At 36.5% G+C, this 12,715-nt stretch overlaps 1 protein-coding gene across 2 annotated transcripts in view; it reads right to left on the bottom strand.

The window, feature by feature from the left end:
* Window positions 1-12,715, bottom strand: part of ctnna2 (catenin (cadherin-associated protein), alpha 2) — a 293,925-nt gene that overhangs the window by 28,444 nt on the left and 252,766 nt on the right. For both annotated transcript variants that reach the window (XM_017405479.3, XM_017405486.3), the window contains exons 11-12: window positions 11,794-11,950; window positions 11,167-11,367 (exon numbers count right to left, since the gene is read on the bottom strand). In XM_017405479.3, coding sequence (XP_017260968.1) covers window positions 11,167-11,367; window positions 11,794-11,950 — 358 coding nt within the window. The remainder of the gene's footprint in view (window positions 1-11,166; window positions 11,368-11,793; window positions 11,951-12,715) is intronic.

Raw genomic sequence — 12,715 nt, 5'->3', positions numbered from 1 at the left:
CGATCACTAATTCGAATGAAAACAATGTTTTGCTGCTTTGGAGAAATAAAGACCACACATTTATACCAATAAAGAGGGATATTTTTTTTTAAAGAGTGGATACTTGGATTGATTTACAACAACATCCTTTTGGAAGGAGGACACAATTTTAACGAGGACAGATGGATGATAAAACGAAAAATATGGGAAAAGACAAATAAGGTACTGCAGCTTGGCTGTTGAGTCTCTATCAGATAGCCAACTGTGGGCTTTTATTATTATTCTCCACATTTTTCTGCTCTCTTACATCCAGACTGAACTAAATCAATTACCCCACTAGCACTAAAGGTGTGTCTGCAGTGTACCTATTTGTTTGATATAAAACATAAGCGATATTTCACCAAACATAAAAGGCACTACAAAAAGTCTCTCCCCTTTTTCCTTTTCATTTTTAATTCAGTTTAATCCACTTACTGGAGAAGCGTAAAATAGGCTTTTGGGAATAGCTGGGAAGGCGTTTTAAATAGAAATATTTAAATGTTCTCCGAGCTCTTAATGAGCAAAGTTGCTGGTAAGAAGCAATTTCACTCATTCCAGTTGAAAAATGATGAAGGGAATTAAACGTGACCATGTAGGAATGGATTTTTTTCACCCGGCAGGCTTAAGCATAGTTAAAGCGAGAAGTTATGGAAGTACAATAAATGCAGAAAAACTTCAAAGCAGAGATGGTGTGCCCCTGTGACGCGTTTAACAAGATACACACAGCAGTACCTTTTCTGATGTGTAAACTAAATTCACATTAAGATCGCTCAATTTAGACACTATAGTATGACAGGTTAAAGCAAATACACAAAAATTAAGCTGAATGACAATATGAGCCTGCAATAATCAGGGTAAATGAAAGATGTTGCTCCTTCTGGACTGGATTTTGTAAATGGGCAACTGTCTGCTCAAGTGTCTTCCTACATCCACTTAGAATATAATCCCATGTGTGAGGTTTTGTGTTGAGTTTGGCTGAGTGTAGAAAAATGAGTTACCACAAATTACATACAATATGTGCATGATCTTATAACTGCTACTCATTATGTATAAACTATATTGTGTGCTATGGTAGGATCTTTCTTTATTTATTTTCACACACATTTCTTCAATTCCAAAATTAATCTTACTTATTGTAATGAATATATGTGGTTAACCTAATAAATTACATTTTTACATTTATGCTTTCATCTACATATATATATATATATATTTAGAAATATGGTTATTGGAGAATGTAGATCTGTATTGATACATCCTACCTAACTGTACTTCACTCTGTTGATACAATTTTCTATCAGTCCAGAGTGTGTTATTGTATCTTGTAGGACTCTATTTTACAGGAAGCACATTGTGTGCAAGTAGGACTCTTAGAAGTCAATACTTCACTGAACATGAAATTTCTCATCCTTATCCGTGTGGTATTTTAATGCCAACCACTGATTCTGTGGTAAACAGATCTCAGGAACGATGAAAAGATGAATTTCTTAATTTTAGAGTTAATTCTGTTGAAAAATATCTTTTCACATTGGGACAAAAATTCAGCATCTCTGAGTCACGTCTGTCTTTACTGAAATTTTGTTTTTATCAACAGCAAGCTAAATACTCCTGACAAAAAAATGCAGAAATACCAGAGGAAAAAAAACAAAACAAACAAACATAAAACATTTAATCATACCTTCGCTAGTGCGTGGGTGTCCATGAGCATAAAAAATGTTATGTTTGAAGCAAAACATCAGTAAATCATTGTCTACTCTGACCTGTAAATATATTTAAGGGGTTCTGGTAGCACTTGTACGCACCTGCTTCATACTTTGTTAAAAGCTTCTCTTTAAGTTCATTAATCCCCTGCAGCCATCTGAAGGCAGCAGTGTGCATTTGTTGACAAATCTACATCGTCTAATTTGAGGAATGCTGCCCCAAAGCGCACTGCCATTATGCCGGAGCATTCGCTATGTTTACCTTTTACTAAATCACCTGCACAGCCGGCTTGTCTCCATTTAACACCTAAAGCATTATGTGTCACTTTTTTGGGTTTGATGGAGTCATTTCTAAGAAAGAAAAAAAAATGTTGAATATATATTTCTTCAATACAATTTTGTGACCATTGTAAAAATACAAAGTTTAATCATTTAGTTATAGAGCTGATGTATTCAACCTGTATTGTTTTTCCTCATAAAAGCACCAAAAAAGGATTTACTTGGAAAGAGACTATTTTATGTGTTTAGCTGTGAAGCATCATGGTGACTGACACAGCTGTTTTTAAACCAATGATACAGAGGATGTGACTCATGCCCAGTGTAAAATGGCTGTTGCAGTTTGTTTTCTGGTAGCTACGCAATGTTCAAAATTCAGTGATTATAAACTCTGCATTTCTAAACACAGTGCAGCAGTGAGCACATCCGCCTGCAAATCTGCGGGATATCACACCCAAACAGGAAATGCGTGCATAAATTTGCATTTTTAGACAGACTTCTACAGAAGTGAATGAGAAATGTCATGAGACCACCATCCGAGGGCCAGAAAAATCTGCTAGATAAAAAGACAAAAAAAATGCACCCGTGGTGTGCCGAACAGCAGGAAATGAGAGGAAAGAGCGTAGGAAGTGTTGAACACTTAAACTGTGGGAACAAGTGTAGCTACAGGGCTAGCAACAGCAATCCACAAAATAGTAAATTACCCAATCCTTTAGGAAACAATTTACTCACATTAACTTTGTTCATTTGTCCTTACATTCTCAGCAGCCAAAATATCCCTCCTCTCATCTGCTGCTTGTATCAATCCTCTCTACAGACATGAAACAAAAAAATGTAAACATATCCAGATGCTACTTTCTAGCAAGAGGTCACTTCCACCCCCACTATTGCACTGGCTACATATCAGACAGCATCTCTGATTTACTATGAAAAGTTCAGCCAGTTCTAACTCTGGAGCATAGTGAAGGAGGTGGATTAATTCACAGGAACGTGCCTTGCCCTTTTTCACACAGATATAAATCCGTAAGTGAAATTTGACAGGATTGTGACATTGTATAGAAGTTCAGCTAGACCTTTTCCACACTGTATCTGCACATACATGAATCCAAACAGCACGTGTGAAAAGAGATGCACAGAATGTGTTCAAACCAATATCTGATACTTTGCTCTTTACACCCCATAATCGTGCAAAGGTGTCACTTTTTCATATGAATCTTTGACCTGACCTCAACAGCTTTAGGGATCCTTGGTCTAACCATAAATTGAATGTTTATGCAACACTGACACACTGTGTAGAAAAAAAAAAAAAAATTCATTTTAGTCTGTTTACTGGTCTGCACTCCTACACTGTAATCTAGGTTAAAATGTTTCTCCAACCTTCTCATTCTGCTTTGCTCCACTCATAGCAATTTCCTCATCAGCACTCTCTTCTAACTCCCGCCTCTATTTACGCATTGATTAGGAGACCTTAGCTCCTCTCTTTTCAAGCTTTGAGCTTGCCATCTGCCTGTCATTTCAGATAATACCTCTTTTCCCATCATGGTAACAATGGATGCAGATTTAAAAAGTGACGCATCCAGCTTCCATGATGTTGTGCACACACAGCCCATGTTAGCAAGTCATTTTAAATACTGACGGAGCACCAATGCTCTTCCCCACTTCCAGTTAAGTAAAAATAGTTTTCTTTACATTGTTAGCGACTGAGGTCACCGAGGGGGGATTTCTGATTAAAGATAAAAAAAAGAGAGAGTCTGGTCCTTGGAGCTATTATTTTGAAGGCAGACAGTATGAAGTGTCTTTATTTCTATCCCTTAAGTCCCAGCTGCATTTCCTTTTAGTGCACTTGATCCACTGATTTACAGGCATGACATGTGGGAGGCAGTGTGAGTATATGTGTTATTACTCACTGCAAAACCCAGCCTAAATCCTATTTTCTGTGGCCCAGCGTAATAACAAGGAGCAACACCTCCCCACCTTTTCTAAATGGCACCCAGACAACTTGTAGACCATACATCAGTTTTTAATCTTCTTTCAGGCTTCACATTAATGAGCAACTAAACAAAAAAAAATGCCAGTCTTTTTGAGAGGTAGATTATTGTAAACGCATTGTGTTATTATACAGAGAAAAGTGTAACGGTGGGGAGGAGGAGGAGGAGGAGGAGAAGGAGGGGGGACGCGAGAGAAGTCATAACCACTTTCCCATTAGGCTATTGATTTTTCTCCCTCTCAAGGACACGCTTCAATCCCAGACCCCGTGTGTGGACTGTCTGTCAGGAATCTATGGCTAAGCTTTGCACAGTGTGCCTTGGCTGCCTGAGTACGGCCCGGCCGTAAATCTGACCACGCCGAATGTGAGAAAGAGGGATGAGCAAATTGCGACAAGGTCAAAGGGCAAGCTCTGTAGTTGTGGTGAGCGCCATGGTGGTGTGGCAGCTGTCAGGAAGACAGGCGAGTGGTGGTGATTGGCGCGAGTTGCCGTGGGCATCAACACAGAGGGAAATCAAATAAAAACACAGCCATTCCAGAGATGAAGGCAAATGCACAAACACATTTAGACGCAGCTAAAGTGTTTTACACATGCACAACACCAAAACAAAAAGAAAAGAAAAAAAAAAAGAGGGGGCCACAGCAATGAATTCTACTAAAATCTTCACTCAGATCGCTTAGTAAAATCCTTGGTGACAGCTATTGATTTTTTTTTTGGTAGAGTCTAGTTAATTGGACTCAGTATGCTCTAAAAAGTGTGTGGTCCTATATCCTTTTTTCTTTGTTCAGCAACACTTAATCATCTTTCCCCCCAGCTATAGATTTCTCCTTGACTGTGCTCAGAACCATAGACATCAGGTCTGAGAGGACTGAGGGGAGAGGAAGGCAAAAGTTCACAAGGATCAATAAGTGCTTTATGGTCCAGATCAGATGTGCATGGTAGCCCTTAAAAACTCCAACTACCACTAAGAGGCAAACAGGAAGGGGAAACACAACAGCACTTTATCAAAAAGACATATGGAGCCAAAGAAACATTTGTCGAACACAGTTGCTGGTTTCCCACATTGACATTTGTATTAATGTCCAGAAATGTAAACATTTAATTCATATGCCCCTCCCAAGGTATTTCAACTTGTGCGATCTTTGTGTTTGTCTAGAATGTATCATCAGTGTTTTGGCTTTAAATAGCTTTGGGGAAAATCTTCTTACACTTGAACTGCTGTGCACTGATGCCAATCACAGGAGCAAACAGCCGGGGTTTTATATGTAACAATCAACCGACCTTATAGATCAGTCCTGAGAGCTGAGTTGTGTATTAATATTAATATTATAATAATTAAATTTGAATAACATTATTAACATTAGAAATATATTGTGCCTAACAAGTCAAAGTTACTTAAAGGTTTTTTTATTTTATTTTATTGTGAAAATCTTTACTGCTGATTTGCTTCTCCCTTTCTGCTCTGTGGATGTATGTGTTTCATCTCATTTGCTCACTGTGGACTCACACAGAGGAGAGGACAAACAGACAGTGAAGAGAAAAATACCTGCCTTTTAATCCAACAAACGGTCAAAAAAAAACTAGATGTAATATAAGCTTCCCAACAGGTATTAATCTACTGAAACCAAACTCACTCTGTGATTTATGACCTTATTTACAAATTTTGCACTAAGCTTAATCACAGTGTTTTTTCCATTCTATCTGACAAAACATTATTTGATTATGTTGGCTGATACTGTGTCTAACTTTATGTTTAAAGTAGAACTAATACGTGTGTGGCTAAGCTTGCATAATGAAAAAGACGAGTAGGGGAGGACTGCGGGCAAGAAGAAGAGAAGTTAATAGGAGTCAATTAACATATTCATAAGATATGCATACTAAGTTTGTTGTATTTAGGGGAATTCAGCCATAAAAAGATTATTTTACTAAGAAGAAAAATTCTAATTCTATCCCATTTTGATGTATAGAGATTATTTAGCAAAAACTCTAAGATTCAGAAGTCAAAAATGCTTTATTTTTCTTATAGAAATCATTGTCAGTATGTTTAAAAGTCTGTTAAAACTATCTTGTAAACAATATCTGCTTTTGTAAAAACAAACAAAACTTTGCTGAGTTAATAAATTCTAGTTTAGCAGGCATACTGCCCAAATAACCAATACTCCCTACTGAGGAGGACAGTTATTTGTACCAGGAAGTAAAAGCAATTTTGGCAGGTAAATGAGATGTTAATGCTGTCCCCCTTCTGTCTTGGGGAGAAATAAAAATCATAGCTGGTTATCGTACTTCCAGTTTCTTCACAACCACAACTGGATGTTTTTTTCTCCTGACAAAACAGACACCATTTTCTTCATTTGAAGCTTCTACATGTGACTATACATATCGAATAACCATGTCAAGTGTGTCAACAAGGTCAGCAGGTCCTGTCACATTTAGAACAATTACTTAAAAGATTTGTGACTTAAACATGGAGATATGGCGTTTTGACCATCTGTCTCTAACAACTAATGGTCTCATGTTGGATGGGAAGAAAGTATTCAACAAATACAATGTAAACTACTCAACAAAACTGTCAAATTTGAAGTTAAGAAAATATTCAGAAAGAATAATAGTAATTTCTACCCTACATTCTTGCCCTTTTTTAACATCAAAAGTCTTGCAGAGATACTTAAAACAGCCCGAATTCTGTCCTTCTTGGAGTATTGATGAGAGCAGTTCCACTCTAGCAAACAGAGAATGAGAATTCTGCAAAAGCACAGTGACTTGAGGGGTGGGGGGTGTGCTGTCACAGCTCTAACACTCATTTTCCTGCCCAGATAAACGACTTGCCTGTTGATGGTGCACATCAACATGTTAACGACATGGGCAGGTAAGATCTGCCGCAATGATGAATTTTATGTCGACAAGGCTGGGCATATTGGATGCCAGTTGCAAATTTGCAAAATCAGCTGTGGTTAGTGTCATTTACGTCTGTGACGTGTTATTATCATGAGCATGGATGTGGGTGGGCCTGGCAGAGCCTAGGTCCACCCACTAATTTGGTTCTTTTTTCTTTCTTTGGCATTTCAATATTTAAAATATATAAATATAGTTCTAGGCTACCAATGAAACAATCTTCATAAATGTTTTTGTACTACTTTTCATTTTGAAACCCTATATTGTCTTTAAACTAACTCCATAGTACAAGTTTAATATATATGATTTGGCTTTGTTGTTTTACCATGTTTGGTTGATCCAGTGGAATTTGTTTGTTTGTAAGGACTACTTAGATTTTACCCTATACACCCGTGGTTCCCAAAGGTGGATACAGAAATGTTTGTGGCAAAATCTACAAAGAACTGAAGAAATAATGTCAATATTTATCACAGGCTACAATTTTTCATATTATCTAGTGTAAATTTGAGGACATTATTATTTCAGAATCTTGAATTTTGCTTCAATTTGTTTAAATCGAGATACATGAGCTTGGTATCACTTTACATATTTTTTAAGATCTCTCAAATGATTTTTTTGTTTGTTTGTTTTGAAATAAACTTTGTAAAGGGTTCATTGTAATGGTCACATGTATGTGCCATTGTTGTTTTATGGGTCAGAAGCTGAATAGTTGGGAACCACTGTTGTTAGAAAACAGGGTCAACATACAAGTTAAAATTGTTCCAGTTTCCATTTATTTCCCAAGTGGTAAAATTGGTGGCTCACTCACTTTCAGTCAGGCCCACCTGGAACTCATTTCTAGCTACTTCACTGATTATCCCAGAAGAAAAAAATAAAACGTAACCATGATACTGAGTCGTAATCCTAAATTAGAGACAAAACTGAAACACTTTCAACTATAAAGATATCTATCATATCTCTGGAAAAGAGGCCTTGAATTACATAAATTTGGAGAAATAAGAGTTTAATTTTGATTAGATTGATGAATTAACGGCAAGACAGAGTGAAGCCAAAGCAAAGTGGATTGATGCCATCCTAAATAATTCCAATCTAAACAACTTGATAGCTGCTCATGTGAACACTATTTAATAAACTTTTACACTGCTGTGAGTTTCACATAACACAATCACTCTGGCAGAAATATGATGATTTTCCTGCCCCATGCTGCAGCGGAAGTGCTACAGCTGACTGATACTGCAGCTACTTGTACTGCAGATAAGAAAATTCTGTGTGAATAACAGTGCAATACAAAAGCAATTTAAAAATTTTTAAAATACAAGTTTTGGATAAGTTGTCAAAGATTTTTGGGAGCAAAGTTGTTTTAAGATGGCAGCGATCCACTTTGAGCTTGGTTCTACTTGGACTCACTATTAGCTCATCAGTCCAGTTTGAATTCAACTTTATTTCTCCAAATTAAGGTTCTTCAAAGAGGTATTTGCAACAAGTACAATGCTAATTGTTCAAACAATTTCAGCATGGGAATCATTAAAACATAATTGAACTGAATTGAATAATTTTTTGACAGAACTAAGCTGAACAAATGAAAAGGAATTTCAGGAAGGTAAATTACTCATTACCTTCACCAAACAATGATATTACTGCTGAAATAAACATTTAACTCCCAAAACTAAAAGAGCCGTAAAAGTGCCGTACTGGATAAAGTGCCTTCTGCCTCTGTTTATCTGTGAGGTTGAGCACTGTTTCCTGTTTCAAGTTGGACAAATAACCCAATCTGGTACAGGCAGAATATAATTACTGAATCTTGTACTTTCTCCTTTTTGCATTAACATTCAGGCACTTTGTTAAGCTTGTAAAGTTAGGCCAATAGATTTCCATTATGATGTCAACTCTTAGAACAGCAAAAAACATGATAAAGTCCAATCAGGGGAAAATCAATGTAATGTTGCAACATCAACAGTTCTCTATTTGTTGTTCTCAGTACTGCTGACATAATGCTTCTGTGTCATGCTGACTCCTAAAACAAGATAAATGCTCTGTGCCGAATTAATAGAACAGCAGAACAATTAAAAAGTCAAAGCATTTGACAAGGTTACAGTTGTATAAAATTGACCTCAAGTGGTCACAGGATATTGCTACAATACATCATCAATTAATTACCCTAATCAATTAAACTGAATTATGCAATAACAGACCAGAATGTGCTTGAGCTACTTTATAAGTAGCACTGTAAGTAGTGCACTATGGTGGAGCCAAGTGCCAGAAGAGGGGCTCAGACAGATGGCTTTGAGAAAGCACGTGACTCACCTAATGCTGTTTGCGACTTATCAGCTAATAGGGAGGGGAGCTGATTGTGTCTCTCAATTATCCTGGCAGATGAAAGTAACGAGCGAAACAACAGATATACCGCCTCGCTAAATGGGCTCTAATGGGAGAGGCAGAAACTGGAGCGGGAAGGATGGGCAAAACAAAAAAGTAGAACAAGGAGGGCGGTAGGGTGGCTGGTCAGACCAAAATGACATGTCAGGAGATGCTCTACTTTTTTCCAGTATTCGAGAGAGATTGCGGTCAGACTTTTTTTTCCCGCCTGTAGACAGGTAATTGGTAAATGACTTATATCCTTTCATCCTGTTTTTTTGTTTTCTCCACTCTTTGTGAAGATGCATCTTTAAAGGGCATGTTCAAGTACACTTTTAAGCAATTTGCAGAGCTTTTCCAAAGAGCAAAAAATGTTTCTAACAAAAATTTAAACTGACACTTTTTTTTTTGTTTTCGCTTAGGCTCTGACTTGAAACAATACGAATGAAGATGATACACAGAATCAATCAACAATGACACAAACACTGCTTATTTTGAATTTCAATTCTTGAGCCAATGTTGTACTGTAGGAATATTTTCACTAAATACGATTGCGACAAAACAGGAGATGAATAAAAATTATATTAATATAATTATTGTAGTCACCTGCTCCGATCCATACACCATGCAAACTAGGATTTTGAAACATTGTTTACTAAACTGCATAAAAGCCTTTTTTTTTCTGTGTTTGGCATATTTGGCAAGGAATTTTCTTTAATACCAAAGATTGAACAGAGTAAATCTTGGTGGAACTGGTCTGCAGAACTTTTGTACCAGCAGATGCCTAGAACTCTGAAAACTATTCAAGTTGATGCCCACAAAAGTAAAGAAGGCTATAAGAAGGTAGCAAAGCACTTTCAAAAGAGGGGCTTCATTAAAGAACTGGTAAAACAGCCCCAAAAAGATTGTAAAAGACCTATTAGCTGAATAAAACTGAAGATGCATTGTTCCACAAAGAAGCCATATGACATGTACAAAGCAACTGTTGCGTAATTTTCACCAAAAAACTCTAAAAAATACCCTCACAATCTGAAATCTCATTATTATTAAAACTAACCTACACATGTCCCTGTGAAGTAAAAGCAAGGATCAGGTAGATACAAGTCAGTGTGGTTAAGAAGTAAATATTCTTACTCAACAGTGATGGCAAAACTCCATTTATTGTCTCTCTTCTTAGGCATATTTTTACTTGTAAAAAAAGGAATGATGTCTGATTGTAGACGCCTGTTATGAGGATACGTGGCATTTTTTTAAAGAGTTTTAACACCAACTGCTCTTCTTTTCTTCACTGATGTTTAGGGATACTTGTTGGTTTTCTAATTTGTATTCAGTAAAAGACTTTGTCTTCTGTCATTATGACTCATCCTTCTCTTTAGGCCCATATTTAATATCTAGACAACCCAAATTCTGCCGCCTTAAGAACTGACCTTATGTTCCTTTCTTCATCCTTGATTTTTACATATGCTGAGATGTACTCTAGACAATTTTAATGTAACATTTACTGTAAACAGAAAAATGAGTTCATTTTCTCTCTTGCCATCCTCAGAAATAAACTTAAATCTCCTACAATAAGCCCTGACACTGCACAAAAAAGAAGATGAAGAAGAAGGAATGAATGAGAGCCAAGACTGGTAAAGGGGTGCACACGTGTCCAGCATTTGTGTTGGAGCCAAGACACTAATCAAAACTGTAGAAAACTGAGCATTCAGGCAAGTTTATCAGTAAGTCATGACCAGAATACGAAGCCAAAGGAACTGTTAGAGTATAGTGTGTGAAAGTAAATTCACTTGCCAAAAAGCTCCAAGCAAACTATTTGATACTTTCACAATTCAAGAAAAGGGGATTATACTGATTTATTTCTCTTATAAAACAAAATGCAATGTAAAACTAATATGTTTAGCTTTGGTTCTTTGTGTCACAAAGGTGCTGTGCACAAACCGGTTTCAGACAGGAGCTTGATGGACTCCAGCACACGCTCAGTGTAGACTCCAGGTTCATAGTTTTCCATCTCAGCATTAATGATGTGGACCACACGGGCAGCTCGTCCCCGAATAGCTCCAGCTGTTCGGTCAAGAGTGTCCACATCTCCCTCTTGCAAGGCAATTACACATTTGTTGACATCCTCAAGGATGTGGTTCTCTGGAAGAAGGGAGAATAAAAAGAATGTCTATTCAAAAAATTATAGACTGGGTAGGCTTTTTTTCTTTTCTTTCTCTCTCTCAAAATATTTAGTTTATTTGTAACTGGAAAATATTTAAGATAACAAGAATTGGGTAAAGTTTTTCATGTTTTTTTCTGAATGTGGTGCTCATATTATATAGCCAATTGTTTTCAAAGAATAAAAGTTTAAAAAAAAAAAGTCTACATGGTGCAAAAGAAATAAAAAGTTTTCTGTTGTTAGAATTTGTTTTAAATAACTTTATATCTGTTTGTTAACTGACTAATCAATGAAGTATTGTTTATCCATGTTTTGTTTTTTAAGTGAGAAAAACGTGGGTGGATACTTTTTTTTTTGTTTTTGAATTTCCCTCATCCAGTCTAGGATGAAGTTTTGCTGCCATTTACCTGAAACTGAAAGAAAGTCGTCCACAGATGTGATGTCGTCCACAGCTTCGGTCAGAATGCGCACTTGCTTTTCCCACTGATCCTTAAAAACATCCATGTTGTCCTGGGCCACCTTGCTTTGGGGCCGGGCAGCAAGAGTCAGTGCTGCGTTGATAACCTGACACAGACGATGGGTTACAATAAATCAACACTTGTACAATAAATAAACACACATGACTTTGTACTTACAGAAAAAAAAGACTTATACTGTGGTTACAAGCTTCAAACCTAATTGTACATATTTGCAGGGGTACTTGGAGTTACATGTTTTAAATTGACAGTCTCAATATGTGTATATTTTTATTACTGTAAAAAAAGATCAAAAATTACATATTTACATAATTACGTACTAATTCATTACTCCCCAAGCACTTTGTTTTGTTATGAAAACCTTTTAAAACCAGGTGATTTCGATACAGTACCTGTTTTCTATTTGTTTATTTTGCCTCAAAAAAAGCCAAAAAAAGAGCATAATTCTTATGACTTCAGCCTGGATGCTGGAGTTTCTTTAATTCCATCACATTTTGCAGTAAAAATTAGAGCTTCGTAATTTTTCCAAGTCATTAAAGAATTTTCTTTTTTTCTTGCTTGTAGAGGTTGTAAATACATTTCTATGCCAACTCTGATCTAAGTATGAGGCACAGCTGTCACAGTCCTGTCTATAGGAACTCTAAATTATGATTAAAGGCAATAACAAGTAAGTCCTCAGAAAAACAACAACAAGAAAACCAAACAAACCATGAAGTGGGTGTTCTGCATAACTCTGGCTCATTGAAAGTTAGAACACATCCGTGTGCAAAATGTTGGATTTTGTGAATTGATTCATGATTCATAAGTTCAACAGTTTTTTTTCAAGACTGATTTAATCTTTCATAAACCTGTA

The sequence above is a fragment of the Kryptolebias marmoratus genome, linkage group LG3, assembly GCF_001649575.2.
Source record: "Kryptolebias marmoratus isolate JLee-2015 linkage group LG3, ASM164957v2, whole genome shotgun sequence".
In the NCBI taxonomy this organism is placed as follows: domain Eukaryota; kingdom Metazoa; phylum Chordata; class Actinopteri; order Cyprinodontiformes; family Rivulidae; genus Kryptolebias; species Kryptolebias marmoratus.
Note: the sequence above shows the minus strand (reverse complement) of the source record. Positions and strands in the feature narration are given on the sequence as shown.